Source organism: Microcaecilia unicolor, chromosome 5, assembly GCF_901765095.1.
Source record: "Microcaecilia unicolor chromosome 5, aMicUni1.1, whole genome shotgun sequence".
Taxonomy (NCBI): domain Eukaryota; kingdom Metazoa; phylum Chordata; class Amphibia; order Gymnophiona; family Siphonopidae; genus Microcaecilia; species Microcaecilia unicolor.
The window spans coordinates 275,036,159-275,057,219 of record NC_044035.1 but is presented as its reverse complement, the minus strand read 5'-3'; the positions used below and the strand labels follow the sequence as shown (position 1 = coordinate 275,057,219).

Genomic DNA, 21,061 nt, shown 5'->3' with positions numbered 1-21,061 from the left:
ATTGCTGAAAATCTAACATGGAAAATGACTTACCAGTTTGGCATGCTCCAAGTCACAGCCTCCTGCTAATTAGCCAAAGTTGCTGTGAAATCTACTTGTGGAACAGCACAAGCTACAGTCTCCCTACAAACATTGCAGACTCACTGAACATCAGAGATCAACCAACAACAGCCCTGGTTTTAGGACCAGGTGCAAGTTCAACTAGTTGTCCAGGAACAGATCAACAGATATTGTTATGCAAAAATTTAACCTTCTTTGAGAACAGGGGGGGGGGGGGGGGGGGGGAATAGCCGAATGCTAAAATAAAAATAGGCAGGTGGGAGGTAGGATCAGCACTGCAACTTGTAGAACAGCTCAAGGAAAACAAAATACTAGTTTTGAAAACTGTAGCAGCAGCTATGATTACTGGAGTCCCATAACTGTCCCCTACCTTCCCTAGCTCCATTCGTTTCTCTTACTAATGTACATCTACTTTCTCAAGCTTTATCATAAGCTATAGAACACTGTCAAACTATGAGGAGGAAGAAAACAGAGAGAGTAATTTCATAAGGTTGGGTGCATAGTTTAAGAGGGCAAGTGGGAAAAGAATTAGGCACTAATTTATAAAGACATAAAGGCACCTATGGTGCTTATCTTCAAAGCATATAGATGTCTCAAAAGGCTGAAATAGACATCTATATGCTTGAAACATCCAAGTTATGATTTTGCAAAGGCAGAAAAGAGACATCCAACATTTCAGTACATCCAAATAGTAAGGGGGCATTTGTGGGCATATTTTGAGTGGGGCTAGGGAGGGTCTAAAATCAGGACATCCAACAGCAATTACCAAACGGGAAGAAAAATCCAAAAATAGGACATCCTAAGTTAGACCTGTTTCAGTCATGTCCAGGGTAGAAAAAGGTGTTTTGATTGAGCACCTGATCACTGGAGAGATTAAGGCGTGACACCTCATGAATTCCCCCAGTGGTTACTGTCCCCCTCCCTCTCCCCTGAAAGTGAATACCAGGCTCTACATAGCTTCAGGTATTATGGGCATTCTTAGCAAAGAAGGAAGCAAGGCTGAGGAGTAGCCTAGTGCTTAGTGCAGTGGACTTGAAACCAAGGAATCCACATTCAAATCCCACTTTGACTCTTTTTTTAAAATTATTATTATTGTGAGCCCTCCAGGAACAGAAAAATGTTTACGGTACCTAAATAAATGAGCCACCTGCACGCCTGAAGACTATTGAAGTGGTGTACATTCAGGTACAGTAGTTAATTTTTTATTCCTGGAGAGCTCACAATCTCTCTATATAAAATGCACCTCCAACGTTCTAATGAAGCCGGAAGGCAGCCTGAAACCGTAAGATGTAGTTGTGTAGATCGCTTTTTCCCCATGAGTGTCTGCCCCGCCCTTGTGTCACAACGTGATGACATCGAGGGCGGAGCACTGACACTCACCGAATTGGATCGCCTAAGCCCCTCCGCCCCGGCGCATCACCCAAGCCCCTACCCCCCTCGGGCACATTAACCCCCTCGCCACCCACAGCCGCCAATACTAACGCTGTCCGGCCGCTGCTGCTTCTCCTGTTGAGCAGCAGCGGCCGGTACAAAGAGAAAAAAAGCAAAAAAAATATTTTAAACCTGAAACGCGCCGCGCCTCCATAGACAGCCATCTAGCATTGGCTATCGTCTCTGCAGCCGCTCCTCCTCTCCTCTGCACGTCACTTCCCCTGGAGGAAGACCCCGGAGGAGCGCAGCGACGTCAGAGGGGAGAGGAGGAGCAGCTGCAGAGACGACAGCCAATGCCAGATAGCTGTCTACGGAGCTGTGTTTCAGGTTTAAAATCTTTTTTTTGCTTTTTTCTTTATGTACCGGCCGCTGCTGCTCAACAGGAGAAGCCGCAGCGGCCAGACAGTGTTAGTATTGGCGGCTGCGGGTGGTGAGGGGGTTGATGTGCCCAGGGGGAGGGGCTTGGGTGATGCGCTGGGGGGGAGGGGTTTGGGTGATGCGCCCAGGGGGGCAGGAGGGGAGGGGAGGGTCGCTGGACATGGGTGCCTGCAGGGGGAGAGGAAGGTCGCTGGACATGGGTGGCTGCAGGGGGAGAGGAGGGTCGCTGGACATGGATGGCTGCAGGGGGGGCAGGGGGAGAGGAGGGTAGCTGGACATGGGTGGCTGCAGGGGGGCAGGGGAGAGCAGTAGGTCGCTGGACATGGGTGGCTACAGGGGGGGAAAGGGGAAAGGAGAGGAGGGTCATTGGACATGGGTGGCTGCAGGGGGCAGGGGAGAGGAGGGTTGCTGGACATGGGTAGCTGCAGGGGGGCAGGGGGAGAGGAGGGTCGCTGGACATGGGTGGCTGCAGGGGGGACAGGGGAGAGAGGAGGGCCGCTGCACATGCGTGGCTGCAGGGGGAGAGGAGGGTTGGTGGGGAGGGGGTCCTGAGACCAGATGGGTGGCTGCAGAGGGGGCAGGGGAGACAGGAGAGATGCTGCAGGGGGAGAGGAGGGTTGATGGACATGGGTGGCTGTAGGGGGGGCAGGCGAGAGGAGGGTCGCTGGACATGGGTGGCTGCAAGGGGAGAGGAGGGTTGGTGGACATGGGTGGCTGCATGGGGGCAGGGGGAGAGGAGGGTCACTGCACATGAGTGGGTGCAGGGGGGCAGGGGAGAGGGAGGGGTGAGGGGGATCCTCAGACCAGTCACTCACTCACTCACTCTGTCTCTCACATACACTCTCTCTGACACACTCTCTGTCTATCACACTCTCTCTGTCACGCACACACAGTCTCCATCTCTTTGTCCCTCTCTTTCACACACAGTCTCACACACACACACACAGACACAGACACTCTCTCTCTCACACACTCTCACTGCCTCACTAATGTGGAATTTCATGCTGGGAGAGGAGAAAGGGTTGTGTGCTCGATTTGCAGTTCATGAAGGCATTGTTAATTCTCATTACAGTACTGTGAATTATAATGTGAAACAGTCAATTACACCTCCAGGGATATGGTTTAACTGCATATTGCATTAGTGGTTGCACCATTAATGTATGGTATCAACCACTGTCCTGCATTAGTGGCATGACTACTTTCTTTCCATTGCCATGAATGCTCCCTACAATTATCAAGGACGTTTTGCAGCCATCACAAGTTAACTTTTGCAGTTATCATGCACTGACTGAGAAACTTTAATGTAGTTTAGTAAATGGAGGTCTGCATGTTATAATCTTTACTGAGGCAGAACACTGCTTTATTAAGAAAAAGAAAGAACTATATGGGCAGGAAAACAAGATTAGTTTCGCATATCAGTTAGTTATCAGAGACTCACCGTCCACGTGACTTGGATAGAAGTTGGCGTCAACACGACAGGATTATGCAGTCGGACAATGACATCTCCCAGCTCTTTCTGAACTTGCCTGTGGTCCACACCTTGTGCTGGAGGGCTAATATCTATCATGTACAAGGAAATTGCACAGATGTCAATGAATAGAGTAATTTATCTAATGTTTACGAAGTAAGGGACTTCAAGAAAGCCAATGCAGGGTCTAACAGGTAAATATGTATGTTTTTGCCAATTGGATTTATACAACTCATATAAAATTGCAACTAAAACAATCCTAGCGATTAAAAAAAATACAAAGATAAGAGTGCAAATGAGTTTTTACAATTTATATTCATTAAACATCAATCATACATGCAGAATTCATAAATAAGAATTGATAAAGTTCCATGAAGAAACTGTGGGCTTCAGAAGTCTCTTCTGAGAATCCTAAAAGGAAGAAACTCAGGGGCCCGCATTTAGCCCTCTATCATAATCAATTTGGTGAGGTAATACTATATTTAATTATATAGTACAAAGCAACGCAATAACAGATCTCACAGAATGGTTGGGATTATACTAATTTATTTGTACATTTTGTTATGGGATTTTTTTTTCCATATTATGTGACACCTTTTGAATACATCAAGAAGAAAACAAAATGGAACTCAATTAAAACCCACTGTTACGCAATAACAGGCAATTAGAGTGTGATTCAGAGGTCCTACAATGCACATCCTCAGTATGCCCCCTGCTTGGCATAGAGGATTATGGCTACTATTAGCTAAATCATATCCCAGAGCAGACTGACCATTGGGGCAATAGGACAGTACCCGAGGACCCACAACAGTAGGGGGCCCACTGTGCCTTAACCTCTATCTAGTTTAACCATTTCTGATAGGGTTAGGGGCCCATGATCCTATTTGCCGGAGGGCCCAGATCACTGTCAGTCTGCTTCTGCCATATTCTATCAGATTTTCTCCCCAGGATAGTGGCAAACTCTACCAAGAAACCTTCTTTGACCTGGCACTAAATGAATGTATCACAGGGTATATCCTTGGAATAAAACCAAACATTTTGTTTTGCTTACAGCAAAAGGACAGTGCAGGCACACAGAGCAAAGCTTCAATCATTTGGAGGGATATTCCTAAGAGTTATTTCAAAGAACATCAAGAGATAGCACCACAGAAAATTCATTATGGATGAAGCTGGCCCTCATTTCCACATAAAGATACTTCAATAGTAGCAATTTCTCTTCCTCTTCTTTCCAATCTAAACTGTATGATTTGCTTTCATTAATGACTGTTTTGTACTATCATGAAACAGGTACTCTCTTGGGGTTTGTTTGTCTGAAAGGCAATAAAATATATCCTTTTAGGTTTAAAACAGCCATTAATCATCAGCTGTAGTACAGCCCTAGACTATCTTCTAGGAATCTGAGATGGAAACACATGGTTGGATTTAGTCTGGCTATATTTTAAAGCAAACATGCAGACTCTGGCATACTTTAATCTAATACCTAGCTCACGGAAAGAGGAGGAAAAAATCAAAGCTAACCCAACAAAAAGAAGGGGCTTTTGCTAAGAGCAAAACTAATATACTGCTGTGAAAATATATGTTCTTATTAGAGATGCTCTAGGAATAAGTGTAGAGATGAGGCCTCAGGCTTGCAACAAGGCACAATTACCCCCAAATTATATAAATGGTGCTTAAATTTGCATATGCAAATTTGGGTGCACATCCAATTTGTGTGCACAATTTGAGTAACAAGGCAATTAGCACCAATTGGGCACTAGTGACCATTATTGGTGCTAATTTACAGCAATTTGAATGTATGCTTGTATCTTTATAGGCACTATTCTATAACGATGTATGCATAAATTGTTTAGCGTGCAACTGAAAATTGGGTGTGTCCATGGGAGGGGCATTGGCAGGTCAAAGGTGTTTACCTTAGATGCACACAGTATTATAGAATATAGGAGATATGTGCCTAATTTACAAGTGAGGATTTGCACCAGGTTTCAATTGGTGTAAATCCTTGCACCAAACTTGGGCACAGATCATGGTGCTAAGCACTATTCTATAAATGGCACCCAACTGAGAACAAGAAACCAAAAGCGAGGGTAAGCAGCATACAAACCAATACAGAAACAAAAAGAAAGCAACACTGGGCCTTCAGGATTGAGATAATCAAAGTCCTTCTTTATTATGAAATGGACCAGACACGGGCTGTGTTTCGGCACACAAGCGCCTGCATCAGGGGTCAAAAAGTTTTGTGTCCTACAGGTCTGCTTGTGGACATAAAGGGTATAGATAAACAATACAGGAAATGTTTCCCAGCTGTATGAGTCAATCCGCTTACACTTCAGAATGCTGTCGGTAGAAAAAAACGCCAAAACGTTTTGACCCCTGATGCAGGCTCTTGTGCGCCGAAACATGGCCCATGTCGTGTCCATTTCATAATAAAGAAGGACTTTGATTATCTCAATCTTGAAGGCCCAGTGTGGTTTTCTTTTTGTTTCTGTACCCAACTGAGAGCGCCATTTTTAGAAGAGCTCAGTGCTCTTTTTTTTTTAGGGTCCCCAAATTTGGGCGCCAGTTACTGAATTCAGTCCTTAATGTCTGGATCCCTTCAATCAAAGCTTCTTCTGCAGGATCTAATATTCATTTATGGGGTAATTTTATGAATCATTTTCCCCTTGGAAAATGGCGATTTTAAAATTTGTGGGGGTATATGTGCATACAAATAGGGACAGAGAAACATAGTACCTCCTTCAATGCAATATACACATTAATATTCCTTGGAGCATAGTGAAAGCACAACTGGGGAGAGGGTGTTATGTTCACTTGTACAAAATATTTGCACCAACCTCAAATAAGTAGTAAAGTTGTACAAAATAATTTGTGCACTACTGGGGATAGTTCTGGAAGTTTATTTTAGAAAGGCACATTTTCAAAATGTGTATTGGTTCCTTGTTGTAAAATTCCCCTCCCACATATGTTAACAGAGCCATACAATTCTTTGCAAAGAGGGACTTTCTTCTTAGCATACATTGTTCTCCTCATAAGAAGTTTTTACCTCTAACCTTTACACTGTTAATATTACAAAGAAGCACACCTGTGTTTGCCTGTACTTATCAGCACCAAACTCTCAATTGAAAGGACTGTTCTGCAGAAGGATCAAATGATTTTAATTATATAAACGGCATTGCTTCATCATGACTCATGCCATGAAGCCATCTGCTTAATCACTCAATTTGTATTTCAAATTTAATTATTTAAGTTATCTAGAACATAGCAGACAATAGATTCAATCAATTATTTTTTTTTAATCTTATGAATACAGTAGAGCAAATGTATTCCTCAGTAACTTAACCATACCAGAAGAACATGAGAAGTACCATAGTGGGTCAGACCAAAGGTCCATCAAACTCAGTATCATATCTGCTCAGAGATAAGTGGTGGCTTTTCCAAATTTACATGATTAATAACAGTTTATAGAATTCTTTCTCTCTCCCCCTCCCCCAGAAAACTGTATGAACTCTTCCTACACCCACCTATACTAATTGACTTAACCACAATTTTCAGTAATAAATTCCACAGCTTAAAAAAATCACTTTCTCTCATTGGTTTTTGATGTGCTACTTATTAGTTTCATAGAGTGCCCTCTTATATCAATACTATTAGAGAAAGTAGGCAACTTCCCCAATTTATATGTTCTCTCTCACTCAGAACTTTATAGATTTTTATCATATCTCCTCTCAACCATCTCTTCTCCAAGCTGAAGAGCTCTTACCTGTTTAATTGTTCTTCACAGGGAAGCTGTTCGATCCCTTAATGGTTGAACTACTCTATATATTTTCTAGTTGCACTATATTTTCACAGTACTTAAGGTGCAGTCTCATTATTGATTAATACAGAGGCACTATACTATTCTTCAGTTTTATTCTCCATCCCTTTCCTAATAACGAATAAATTTTAATTTATGTTTTCTGAATTCTGCCACATATTCAATGTATTTTCCACAGTGACTCCAAGATCCTTTTCTTGGGTTATACTTCCTAATATGGAATTCAGCATCATGTACCTATAATAGTTAGGGTTATTTTTCCCTATATGCATGCATTTGTTCATTAAGGGGGCTGTTATCAACATGCAGTAAAGGCTAGGCGTTTGCTGCACCTAGTTTGCTGTGGGAGTCACTAACCATGGTACATGAATAACACAGCTTGCCATCAACCTCACAAGCTGTGTTACTCAAACTACTTGGGAACACTGAAATGTGTGGCCCAGTGTTCCTAGGCTGCATCTCAGAAAGGCCATGCAATAGATAGAATCTTTTACCCCATCCCCATCACAACTCCTCCTCTAGACGATCTCTTCCATCCCCCTCCCAGCCCGCAAGCCTACCCATTGAAATCTCTGTTATCTATGGGCTCTGGGGCAGGAGTGATCTTCAGCCACTCCTGCTCCTGCTGGCACCAGGTTCCAATGGTGCTGGTGACCCTAGTAACAGTCTTGCTGAATTCCACTAGAGCTCACACTGCCATTAAGAAAAAACATACTGGGTCAGACCAATGGTCCACCTAGCCCAGTAACCTGCTTCCAACAGTGTCCAATTCAGGTCACAAGTACCTGAAGAATCCCAAATAGTAGCAAGCTTCGTGCTGGTGATCCCAGCCAGAAACAGTAGCTTTCCCCATGTCTATCTCAATAGCATACTATGGATTTTTCATCCAGGGACTTGTCCAAACCTTTTTTAAACCCAGATACACTAACCACTGATACCACATCCTTTGACGAGTTCCAGAGCTTAACTATTCATTGAGTGAAACAATATTTGCTTCTGTTCATTTTAAAAGTAGTACTATGTAACTTCCTTGAGTATCCCCTAGTCTTTGTACTTTGAAAGAGTAAAAAAAAATCGATTTACTTTTACCTATTCTACACCACTCAGTACTTTGTAGACCTCTATCATATTCCCCCCTCAGCTGTCTCTTTTCCAAGCTGAAGAGTCCTAACCTCTTAAGCCTTTCTTCATATCAGAGAAGTTTCATCCCCTTAGGTGCCATAGGCCCCAACATTTAAAATAAAGAATGCTAACAGCTCATTTTTTTGCTGAGAGTGGCAGCAAATCCTCAGAATTTCTATTGAACAGGCCTCCGTGAAGGTCCCCTTGTCTTACTTCTTTGTAGCAAACTAATTTCTCATATCCGCTGTCGGCCTTGCCTTTGCTTTATTATATGATTGGGAATTTCAGAATATCCTCAAGTAAGAAACCAGCTTACCAGAGGCCTAGCAAAGAACAGGTTAGTAGATTAGTGGAGAATGCCTAGAAATAAAGGGACCCAGAATATCTTATCTATCAAGCAGTATTTAACACCATTAAAGAGATGCATCTTAAGCCTTAATGGAAGAGATTTTGGATTTAGCTAATGTCTTTTTCAGTTGTAGTTCAAGATGTATTCCATTCAAGTACAGTGCTGGCTCCATACAAGGTCCTAACCCCGGAACGCCCCAGCACTAACTGGACAGTGCTGTGACTGTCACAGGCAATATTTTGTGATATTACCCACTTAAATGCTGCCGAATATTGGTGGATAGCCAGCCCAATAGGGTTTAATCAGGCAGGAGCCTCGCCTGCCTGGTTAAACCCTTTTGAATATCGGGCCCTAAATTTGTACCCGAGGCAATAGAGAGTTAAGTGACTTGTCCAAGATCAAAAGGAGCCACAGTGGGCTTAAAACTGGGCTTTCCTGGTTCTCAGCCTGCTCTTTTAATCATTAGGCTATTCTTCTACTCCACTTAAGAAAGACAAAGAGCCTGTCAGGAGGATCATTTGCTTCAGTATCCTCCTTGTTCACAGATATTGACTTTGGCTCTAGTCTCTGGAGCTGTTCACTAATGAAGTAAAAGTTGCTTCTGCAGACTTTGCACCTGAGGGCCGGGCAACCCAAATGTCCTCTCAATGCTTGAATCTAAGAAAATATTTAAAACTGAAATTACCTTGAGTGCGTACTGGATCTGACATAGGACTAGGATCACTCAAGCCTTCTGAGTTGATTGCTCTCACCATAAACAGGTAGATGGTGTTAGGTCGGAGTCCTCGTACAGTATACAGTGTTGTCTTAACGTGATTAGCCACCGTTTGCCAACTGTTGCTCACGGACTGACTGTAATAGAAGCAGGGCACAAATGCTAAAGGACAAATGTGTACAAGGCTTTGAACTGTCAGCAACAAGCTATCACAGGTGTTCTGCTTAGTACGAAAAGCAAATTAGGAAACATCAACTAATTTATCAATGACAAGCGGCAACAAAGCAAGCAGCATGGTCCAATTCTACATATGCAGCAGTTAAATAAACACTCAGATTAGGAACTGATAAAACAAAATATTTAATAGTCAAGAACAGCAAGCCAAAATTAAATGGACAACAGTGGCAGCGCTGACTGTACTGTGGGGATAATTCTATAACTGGGCATCCTCATTTAGGTGCCACTGGGGTGCATAACTGTACAGAATATTGTCACTTTTACAGACAAGTGTACACTCTGCATAAGCGGCAACAAACCACCTAATGTAAGGGGCATGTAAGTGGCAGGGTGCTTAAATTCAAAGGGGGCATTCACATGGGTTTAAAATGCTTGGGAGGGACATAGGCAGCGCTGCCACTCACCCATACAATGTACAGAATACTCAAAAGTTATATGTACTCTTGCTGTATTCAGGTCCCCCCCAGTAACATCATGTATGTGGCTGGTGTACAGGGCTGGCATCTAAATGTTGGCGTACAGGTGCCGGATTATGCTAGTATTCTATAACGGAATCTGAGTATCCTGATGCCATTATAGAATAAGCTTTCATTGCACCCTATACCTATATTCAGCACCACTGAGTCTATATATAGTGGCACTGAATAGACATAATAATTTAAAATGCCATGACTGACAATTACTGCTGCCAACACTGGAACTCTAGCCTACACTTTTTATAATGGTAACGCCCTGCATTTGTTTTTGTTTACAGCAAAATTACAACTGTGAGAGCTTTACCATGCATGATAATATGGGGCCCTTTTGCAAAGCTGCGTATACCACAGCAAAAAATGTTGTAACATGGGGCATGCTGATATGTCCTGTGGTAATTTTGGGATGTGTGCGTGCTACCCACATGTTAATAAATAAAATATATTTTTTCTTGGCACAAAGGGTGTATCTGAGGTGGAGAGTGGGTGTGTTCTCTGCTAACCAATTAGCGCATGCTTAGCATGTGAGCCCTTACCACCTATATAAAAGGGTAGCGGTAAAGGCTCATGAACTCATCTGTTTTAATGGCCAAGCACTAAAATGGCAAAATTAGCACATGGCCATTGATACTTAAAATAGAAAATTCGGCCATTTCACCCCAGGGGTACACACGGTCTTAGCTTGTGAGACGACCCATGTAAGGTTGTGCTAAGGCTGCTATTTACTGCTCTTTGGTAAAAGGGCCCCTAGATTTTTTTGGAAGGTACCACTTCAGGAAGAAGCTGCAACTGAAGCTACTGCATGACTAGTAGCAAATGAAGAGAGTGGGCCTAAATTTGCAGACACAATTTAAAGTATCATTTATAGAATACGAGGGTTACTGGCTATTTGTATACTGACCTAGTAGGTTCAAATGGACACACGTGTCTACAGAAAAGGTGCTTTCAGAAAACCTAATGCAATTACTTCTATTCACAAATGAAACAGGACTAGGCTAAAATCTAAAAATCTGCCAACAGATCTATTACTGTTTTGCAGCTTTGAGAAGGTAAAGAAAGGAACGTTCCAGTTTCACTCTGGGCCACTCAGGATCCTGTAATGTTTCTATCTTTATACCTCTATTCATCAGAAACATGCTGTTGTTTAATGTCTGGCAGCATTGTTGGAGGATTACAATGTGCTATTTAAAGTATGAAGCACTTGTGTTAGCTGTAATTGGACCAAGGAAGAGAAAAAGACACAGATATAACACTGTATATTATGCTTCAGAGGCTCACATTTGTCGTATCCAGATGCATACATTAATAAAGGGGCCTTTTTCCTAGGGAGCCCTAAGCCCTAATGTAGGCTTAATGCAACATAAAAGGTTTATCACAGGACACATTAAAGAGTCTTGCGGTGAATTTCCTGTTTGTGTGCTCTAAGAATGCATTATTATTTTTTGTATTTTTTTGGAGGGTCTGTGTGATGGGCAGAGAATGAGAATGGATGTGTTAGCACAGCACAGGTAGTGTGCTGACATTAACATGTCCATAAGGTGTGAACTCTTAGGGTATCCTAAATAGGAGGCGGTAAGTGCGCCTGTGTTAATGTTTTTCAGTTGTCGTGCGCTAATCATAACATTAGTGCACAATCTTTAAAAAAATGCTACAATGGACTTATTGTGCAGGAAAGTCCTACGTAAGGACTCACTAAGCCCCTTTCCTTAGCGGACCTTAGTACAAGGGCCCCAAAGTCTATTAGAAAAATAAAGTCTATTTGAAGAATGAAGGGGCATTGAAAATAGTACAACGTATTCTGGGAACATCCATGACCCGCCCATGCCCCTCCAATGACTGTGCACCTTTTTCAGATGCACACACAAGAATTTACATATGCATTTTTACAGAATATGCCTAGCAAAATGCATGCTAGGCATATGTCCAAAAAAATAAACTTTGACATGAGAAACAGGAGAGTACAAGCAAAACTGAATGTGGAATGAACCATTTTGGGTTTCTAATTGACCCTAAATTCTCAAGGTAAATTAGAAGTCACAACACACCAAGGGCCCTGTTTACTAAGCCGCGCTAGAGGAATGTTAATGGGCGCCTACACGGTTAGCACGTGCTAATTTTGTGCACGCGCTAAAAACGCTAGCGCACCTTAGTAAACAGAACCCCCAAGCATTTATTATCATAGAGCCCCAGAATGTATGATGATTGAAGCAAAGCAAAGGTACAGAGCTAGGGGTTCTCCCTTTCCTTACCATTCTTCACTGTTCAATCCCATTGATTTGTTCTGTGCAAATATTGAAATAAAATCTGTAGTCTAATTGGCCTTGACATGAATGCAGCTTTTGTCACACAACAGACACGGAAATGTTAAACCATGTGAAAAGAGTGTGACTTTGTTATTAGTATAAAAATCCAAGTGAAACAAGGACCAGTCTAAATGTAGCATACCAATTCACTATATTCAGAAATACTATGTAAATTGCATCTTATAAACAAATATAGAGGCTCATTTTCAAAACAAAAAAATGTCCCAAACAGTCATGAGGTGGCAGAAGGACGTTTTTCTGTCATAAATGTCCAATCTGCAACTTTCAACACCTCGATTTTAAATGCTTTGCTCTACAGTTTGTCCAAATTTCAAGGGGTTATGTTTTGAGCGAGACATGGGCAGCACCAAAATATAGATGTATTTTCAGTAATAATGGAATAAAATGAAAATGTCTAGGGTAAAAATTAAGACTTTTTGGCTAGACCTGTTTCAATCATGACTACGTGACCAAAGGGTGCCCTAAATAACCAAATGACCACTGGAGGGGATTAATGCATAACCCCCCATACCCCTCAGTGGTCACTGACCCCCCTCAAACCCCCACCCCACCCCCAAAGATGTGAAAGAAACAGTACATATCAGCCTCTATGACAGCTTCAAATGTTATAGCCAGTCCTATTAGATTAGCAAGCAGGTCCCTGGAGTAGCTTAGTGGTTGGTGTAGTGCACTGTAGAGAATGGGGACCCAGGCCCATATCCCACTCTAACTGGTACACTTGTGGTGGAAACTGTGAGCACTCTAAAACCTCCCAAAAACCTACTGTATTGACATATAGGTGACACTTGCAGACATAAGGGCTATTGTAGTGATGCATAGGTAGGTACAGTAGATTTTTGATGGGTTTTGGAGGGTTCAACAAACAATATAAGGGAGCAACATTGAGATGTGTACCTGGGAGTTTTTACGTGAAGTCCACCGCAGTGCCCCCTAGAGTGCCCCACTGCTCTTCTGGGATGTCTGTGTCGCCAATCTACTAAGAATGCTGGCACCCCAACCCAATGGATTGCTTTTGTGGGTTTTTCCCTTGAATTTTTTTCCCCCAAAATGATCCTAAAAGATAGACACACTGAGCACAAAAACAGCTAGCAAATGGATATTTTTGAAAAAAAAAGTTGTACGTTTTTGTGGTTTGAAAATGGTCATGCTTGCTACTGGATATTTGGACATATTTTGCAAACGTTCAAAATCAGATTTAGACATCATATCGAAAATCCCCCTCATAATGTCATTTTCCAAAATGGACCACTTCCTCCCCTCCTCGTACCTTTGTTGGGAGGTAGTACACTCCCTCCTCTTCTAGAATGCACTGGGCAGAGCTGGGTGCCACCATTTTCAAGGCGGCGCTGGAAGAGGAGGGAGTGTACTACCTCTCTCCTCCAATAAAGTACTGGGGGTGCAGGGAAGAGGGCCACTAGACCACCAGGTTAGGGGGGCTGGAGATCCACTGGATCTCCAGCCTCCCATGAACTTGTGTCACAGGGGGGTCAGAGGGACTAGAGGTCCACCGGACCTCCAGCCCCTGTGTCACTGGCTTGGGGTGGGGGTTTGGTGGGGGCACTAGGACACCAGGGTCTTGCTGTTTGGGGTCTTGTGGTCCCATGGACCTCTAGCCCCTGTGTTTGACATGTCTGGGCTTTTGACAGCCTGGACTTGTAAAATAAGTGTGGGATGATTGTGTCTGAGTGCATGCTCAGGTATAATCCTCCCGCACTTTACCCTATGATCAGAGGTAATAGTGCACATAAATTTCCATGCTATTATCTATGATCATAGGGGTGGTAAAGCACCTTGCTGTTCCAGCACTATTTTTAGAGCGCTGCCATTTCCTTTCATAACCAGGTGGTTAATAAAAAGAAGAAAATTCTTGAAGATCAAGCGTGAAATATGTGATATCCAGAAAAAGCAATTAGTACTACTACAAATCATTTCTATAGCGCTACTAGACGTACATAGCACTGCACGCATTATATGAAGGTACTTTCTCTGTCTCTAGAGGGCTCACAATCTAAGTTTTGGGGCAATGGAGGATTAAGTGACTTGCCCAAGGTCACAAGGAGCTGCAGTGGGAACTGAACCCAGGTAGCCAGGATCAAAGCTGCTGCACTAACCATTAGGCCACTGAGTTTATTCAATTTGCAGAAATTCATAGACATACCGCCATGCCAGTAAGACAGCTGACATCACTGCTAAGAAAAATTCAATATACAAAGACTAAAAGTGCAGTTCTTCACATACCTAAAAGCTTCAATGAGATATGCATTAACTGGTAAGCTTCCAGGGGTGCCTGGCTTCCAAGATAAAGTGACACTGTTCTTCGTGACATCGGTAACTTGGGGTTTAGATGGAGCTCCGGGAAGGTCATTCAAATCATAATTTTTACTAATTATTGCTCCACTTGACTCTGAAAGAGTTAAAAAAACATGGTTGGTTATTTATAAAACACTCTAGACAGCCTTTGTGTCCACCTATCAGCATTGAAAAAACAAAAAAGACAAGAAGACACATTTTTAATTCGATAGCATGTTTTCGGTTTAGTAAGGCACTTAACACATTTTACTGTGCTTTTAGGGGCCCTTTACTAATGTGCGCTAAACCGTGGCCTGTACTATCCACAGCACGGGTCTTTCCTGTGTGCTGAGATCAATTTTAGCATGGTAGTATAATAGCTCCATTTTCCATTATTCCCAATAATGGTATGTGCTAATTTCCCCATTAGCGCATGGGCATTAGCAATACCTATTTTCTAGGTGGTAAGGGCTCACGTGCTAATCACATGCTAATTGTTTAGAATGCATATGTGTAAATAAAAGGGGAAAAACTAAATAGCCTCCCAAAGATAAAACCACAAAAGAAAACAGGGAGAACCATATATCGAGGCAGACTCTACCATATCAAAAGTCAAAATAATATTGACTAAATTTAGGGCCCTTTTTACTAAGCCGTGTGTCTTCGTGCGCCCAACACACACCAAAATGGAGTTACCACCCGGCTACCACGTGGCTCTTGCGGTAATTTCATTTTTATTTTCGTATGCACGTATTTGACAAGCGCCAAGTGGCATTTGACGTATGCAGGTCATTACTGCCCGGTTACCGCGTGAGACTTTACCGCTAGGTCAATGGCTGGCGGTAAGGTCTCAGACCCAAAATGGATGCGTGGCAATTTTCATTTTTCCGCACTTCCATTTTCGGCCAAAATTTTAAAAAAGCCATTTTTTTACAGGTGCGCTGAAAAATTATTATATGTGCGCTCAAAACACGCGCCTACACTACCGCAGGCCATTTTTCAGCACGCCTTTGTAAAAGGGCCCCTCAATAAGTAGACACAAGTCAATTTAATAAATAGACACAAAGGCATCAAATGTTAATTTTAAAAAAGCTATAAGATCTATATCACAGCTATTCCAGATCAAAGCTTTTAGTGTTTCATCAATCACTTGTCAAAGTGTCCACCCTTTTAGTGCTTGATATCATTAAACAAAACAATAAATATAACCAAATAATGCAATAAAGGAAAAGCAACTACTTAGCTTAAATAAGCTGTCTGCTCTCCTTGCTAGCAATCTTGGCAAAGAAAACACCTGAGGCCTACATTAGAAAAATAATGGCGTTTCGGTTAGAGACCTGCATCCGGGGTGAGTGCTTTCTGCATGTGAAGAGAGCGGTTTTCTAAGCCAGTATGTTGTTCGCCAGCAATTTTGAATGTATTTTGCGACTATCTTCCTCTACCCCGGACACCGGTCTCTGACCGAAACACCATTATTCTTCTACTGTAGGTGGTGGGTATTTTCTTTGCTAACATTGTTAGAAAGGAATGTGGACAGCACATTTAAGCTAAGTAGTTGTTTTTCCTTTATTTCATTATTTGGTTATATTTGTTGCTTTGTTATTCTGTAACACTGTGCATAAATTTTTGGAATGCCCACAACCTTCCCAAGCTGCTCCCATAGCCACTTCCCATTTTGGGATATGTGCAGTAGAATTTGCATGGAATACGTTATAGAATACGCTTAGCAAGAAGTGTGCGTAAATTCTAATTATTGCCAATTAGTGCTGATAATTGCTTATTAGCATCCAATTATCGGCGCTGATTTGCTCATTATCAAATTAAGTTCCGCAGGCAAATCAGAATATGTCGAGATCTGTGCACATAACTCAAGATGGCATATACAGAATCCGGGGATTAATGTGTAGTAAGAAAATCGCCTCTGTTAACTGTTTGGGAAGATGCTGGGAATGTCCCCAACAGTTAATGCAGAAGCTATAAAGTAATTATATGCTATTTTGACAATTACAGAATGGTAACTACAAATTCTTACCACACTTTTATGCATAAACCCCTAAAAGTACAATAGTATTACACATCTATCCGCAATATATTTTGTACAAAATGGAAGGTGAATTAGGCCTAGAATTGTCATGATTTTGATCTTTCAGACTAATAATATCCTTCTGAAAAATATTAATAAAAAAATTAGGAAGAAAGGGATCCTCAGACTTGGAGTGACAGCTGATAATTCATTTTATATGAATATAATTCCTCTCAGATCTGTTGTGTAATATCATTAAATGTGAATGTAAAAATTGACTGTGATAATTTGGCTTTATGGAATAATTTCTATCCAGAGCAAGTAAAACTGATATTCAGCAGCAATTTATGGACATTTTATCTTTTCACTGGAGGATTTCACATTAAGATTAAAGTGAATACGACCTTACCTGTTACCTCTAATACAGCACTCCATGATGTTTCTCCACTAGAACTGGTGGCCACACAAGTATAGGTTCCAGAATCAGAGGCCTACATGTAAATAGGAAACATGTACATTTATTACTTACATAGCATCATCTGCGTAATTGCCCTTCTGCTCTGTGCTACACGATCCTGCACAAAGCAGGTATTTCTATAAGGGGCCACCTATAGTTAGGTGGCATGTACACATGCAATTAATGTACACATATGTGAACACGTTTGCTCATAAATGAAAATAACCCAGCTATGCACGGATCTCTTCAATAGCACATGCTTTGCAGTTGGGAATACACATGGGCAGAGATTGGGTGAGTGTGGAGCACACACTTGTGTGCATAACTATTAGAATGTTCCAATGTTCTGCAACCCTTTTAAATATGTTTTTGCGATCTTCATGCTTGTTGCTGGGTAGTTTGGGATTAAATTATAGAATATATGTAGATGATATCTAATCCTTCTTTCCATGCGATTCTACAGTACAGTTGGCTATAAACAGTTTGCTTCTTTACTTACAAATGATTAATATTTGGTTGAAAGTCAATACGCTGAAATTAAACATGGCTAAAACTCAGATACTATTTCTGTCCAGCTACCTGGTTGCTGGCGTACCAAAAGATTTCCAAGTTGATGGACAGATAATTGAGATTAGCAACAAGATAAAGATGTTAGGAGTGACTGTTGATTCTAGTTTAATGATGAAAGATCATGTTAAGAAGATGGTAAAAAGTATTTTTTATAAATTAAAAATAGTGAGGCACTTAAAAGGATTGGTTTCTGTGAAAAATGTTAGAATTTAATATTTATTTATTTATTCATTCTTATATGCCACATTATCAAAAAAATCAATTTTGGTTCAATGTGGCTTACAATAAAACAACGGATAACAGTTTACATATAATGGATAGTTAATAATTTTCTTGATTTAGGTTTTGCATTTCTAGTGTATAGGATAATTAGATTCATCATAAAATCTGGAGCCATACCAAAGAAGACTTTGAAGATTAATGTACATGTATTAAACATAATTTAACCTTTAATTGGAAGCCAATGTAATGCAATAAGTAAAGGAGTAATCTTATTAAACTTTGGTACTCCACAGATTAATTTAGTGATACACAGTATCATAATACCACATTTTGACTACCATGTGAGCACTTACTAATACCTACTTAGTAGGCAGTGAGAGCTCACGTGATAATTCTGCGCTAACCAATTAGTGCATGGCAATGTAGCTGTGCTAACTGATAAATGCAGCAATGCCCACTCTGCGCCCCCCAGACATGCCCTTCCAAAAATAAATTATAAACATTTATTAGCACCTGGAATGGAGTGTGCTAATTTGGCAGTTACCACAGGATGCAGGAGAACATACTATCCCGTGATATGCCATTTTAAGTTGCATTAGTGCCTCATGCAGCTCAGTAAAAGCTTTATAAAATATTGCAGGTAAACCAGAAGGGGCAAGTAGACTTAAGTTGTGAACATTTACATGTAAATCAAAATTCAGCCTACAATCCACCAAAGCTCCTCCCCAGAACATGCCTACACATGGGTTGCATAAGTCACATGTAAAATGTGCAGTTTCTGAAAGAAAAAAATCTACTACACAAGGTAAAAGCAATTGAAACAAATAATAATGTAGTTGCACAGAAAAATGAAAGTGGCATTCTATAAATATCTATTACTGGTTTCGAAGTTATGCTTAATGGCAGTATGAGAGAAATTTGCATACAATTGGGTATGCTTACTAAGAGGGTCTTTTACTAAGGCACGCTCACGTTTTTGGCGTGCGCTAAAATTGTGGGCGTGCTAAATGGTAGAGACGCCAATGCATTCCTATTAGTGTCTCTAACGTTTAGCGCGTGCTAAAAATGTAAGCGCGCCTTCGTAAAAGATGCCCTAAGGGACAAAGTTATCAAAATGGGTCATCATTAAGATGCGTTATTTTACCACTAACTCATGCTATTTTAGCACAGGTCCCATCTTATGCAATGAGACCTAGTTACTAATAACTAGGGTTAACAGTAAAATAACCTAATGTTGAAAGTTTTTCCCCTTAAGGCCCTTACCCTAGGATTCTATATATCGCGCTTTAATTTCCGCACAGAAACTGCAGTGTATTCTATAACAATGTGCATACTTAATTGGTTAACTAGCTTATCAGCGCTGTCACCTGGATGCTAACAAGCAATTATCAGCACTAATTGGAATTAAGATTTACATGCACAATTCGCTAAGGGCCCCGTTTACTAAGGTGCTAAAAACTAGCACGCTCTAACCGTGTAGACGCCTATAGGAATATTATGGGCATCTACATGATTAGCGTGTGCTAATGTTAGTGCACGCTAAAAATGCTATTATGCCTCTAGCGCGGCTTAGTTCACAGGGCCCCAAGTGTATTCACAAGGTGCACATGTAGTTGAAAAGGGGGCGTGGCCATGGGCGGAGAATTTCTCAAATCTACGTGCATTATTACAGAATACACCTACTCTGTGCCCAATTTAGGCATCAAGATATATGCCAAGTAAAACAGGGCCTAAATGGACGCGACCACATTTGGCCACACAGAGAGGCGCTCAGCGTATTCTATATACTGCTCAGAAATTTAAGCCTATTCTATAAAATTTAGGCATATTTTAGAGAATATGCCTAGATGTATTTTTTTTTCTTCGTGGATTTTTCAGATGTCATATATATGTAATGCTGCAGATGCACTTGAGACAGCTACTTGAACTGGTGACTCCCCCTTGAAAAAGTAGCCACGAAACGGGGACCTGTCGGGGTTTTAAGAGCACCAACCTGTTCAAGCTAAGTGCTGCATAAAATTAGATGATAGCATATAGAAAAATAGAAAGGTATCTTTACATATAAGATAAGTAAAGGTTGGTGGAGGTTAAGTCAATGATTAGACAATACACACTGATAATACACCCAGTTATTGGGTGAAAAATCAAACAATTTTTATCGTGTGTCATATATGAGACTACTCCACTTTCAACAAGTTGAAGAAGCAATAATACACTTGTATTCATGTGTGTTTAAACATTTTGATATATAGAATCTAGCCATTAATGCGTAGTTAGTGCACGATAATAGGCTACTGCAGAAGGCATTGTGCCTGTTTGCACACACTAACCCATGCATTGTCGATTTTTTACATTTCTTTTGGAGGGGCTGAGTTATGGGTGGTGACTGGGCATTCCAGTATTCTTTGGCTGGCATGTTATGATTAGTGTGCAATAACTGGATTTATTTTATTTATTTATTTGTAGCATTTGTATCCCACATTTTCCCACCTATTTGCAGGCTCAATGTGGCTTACATTTGCCGTAATGCGGTTGCCATTTCCGGTTAACAGGATTACAGATGTACTGCGTTAAGGTGTATACATTCATGGTAACATACATGGAACATAATATATATGGAACAGATCATGGTATATGTATATACCATGTGCGTACATATATGGTAAAGAAGAATACATTAAGATATTGTGAGAAGGTTCCTGAGTAATAAATTGGGTTGTAACATGCATTAGGTCATCGACTGTAGAGAAACCCTATTCGACATAGGTTTAAAGTGGTAGTGCTTGATCATTAATAGCAAAGAGGTTGAGCAGTTAGCGATAAAAGTTCGGTTTTGTATAGGTCGTATATAATGTTATTATTTAGTATTTAAGCTGCATGTTGATGGTATGCCTTCTTGAAAAGAATTAACATAGGAACCCTTAGTGCCTCCTAAATAGGAGGTGGTAAGTGTTCCTGTGTTAATTCTTTGCAGGTACTATGGCACAAATGGGAACATCAGCACACAACCTGCATTTAAAACTACAGAAAAAGCCCTATAACATGCTGTACTCAATCTGAGTTCAGTGTATGAAAAATTCCTACAGTAAGTAACCCGTGTTAAAGTCAGATTTTACCATGACTTAGTAAACC

The 21,061-nt window shown here is 41.1% G+C and overlaps 1 protein-coding gene across 9 annotated transcripts in view; it reads right to left on the bottom strand.

Moving 5' to 3' along the window:
• Window positions 1–21,061, bottom strand: part of ROBO2 (roundabout guidance receptor 2) — an 888,662-nt gene that overhangs the window by 150,768 nt on the left and 716,833 nt on the right. For all 9 annotated transcript variants that reach the window (XM_030204228.1, XM_030204231.1, XM_030204229.1 and 6 more), the window contains 4 exons: window positions 17,090–17,171; window positions 14,607–14,772; window positions 9,305–9,471; window positions 3,308–3,429 (listed from right to left, as the gene is read on the bottom strand). In XM_030204228.1, coding sequence (XP_030060088.1) covers window positions 3,308–3,429; window positions 9,305–9,471; window positions 14,607–14,772; window positions 17,090–17,171 — 537 coding nt within the window. The remainder of the gene's footprint in view (window positions 1–3,307; window positions 3,430–9,304; window positions 9,472–14,606; window positions 14,773–17,089; window positions 17,172–21,061) is intronic.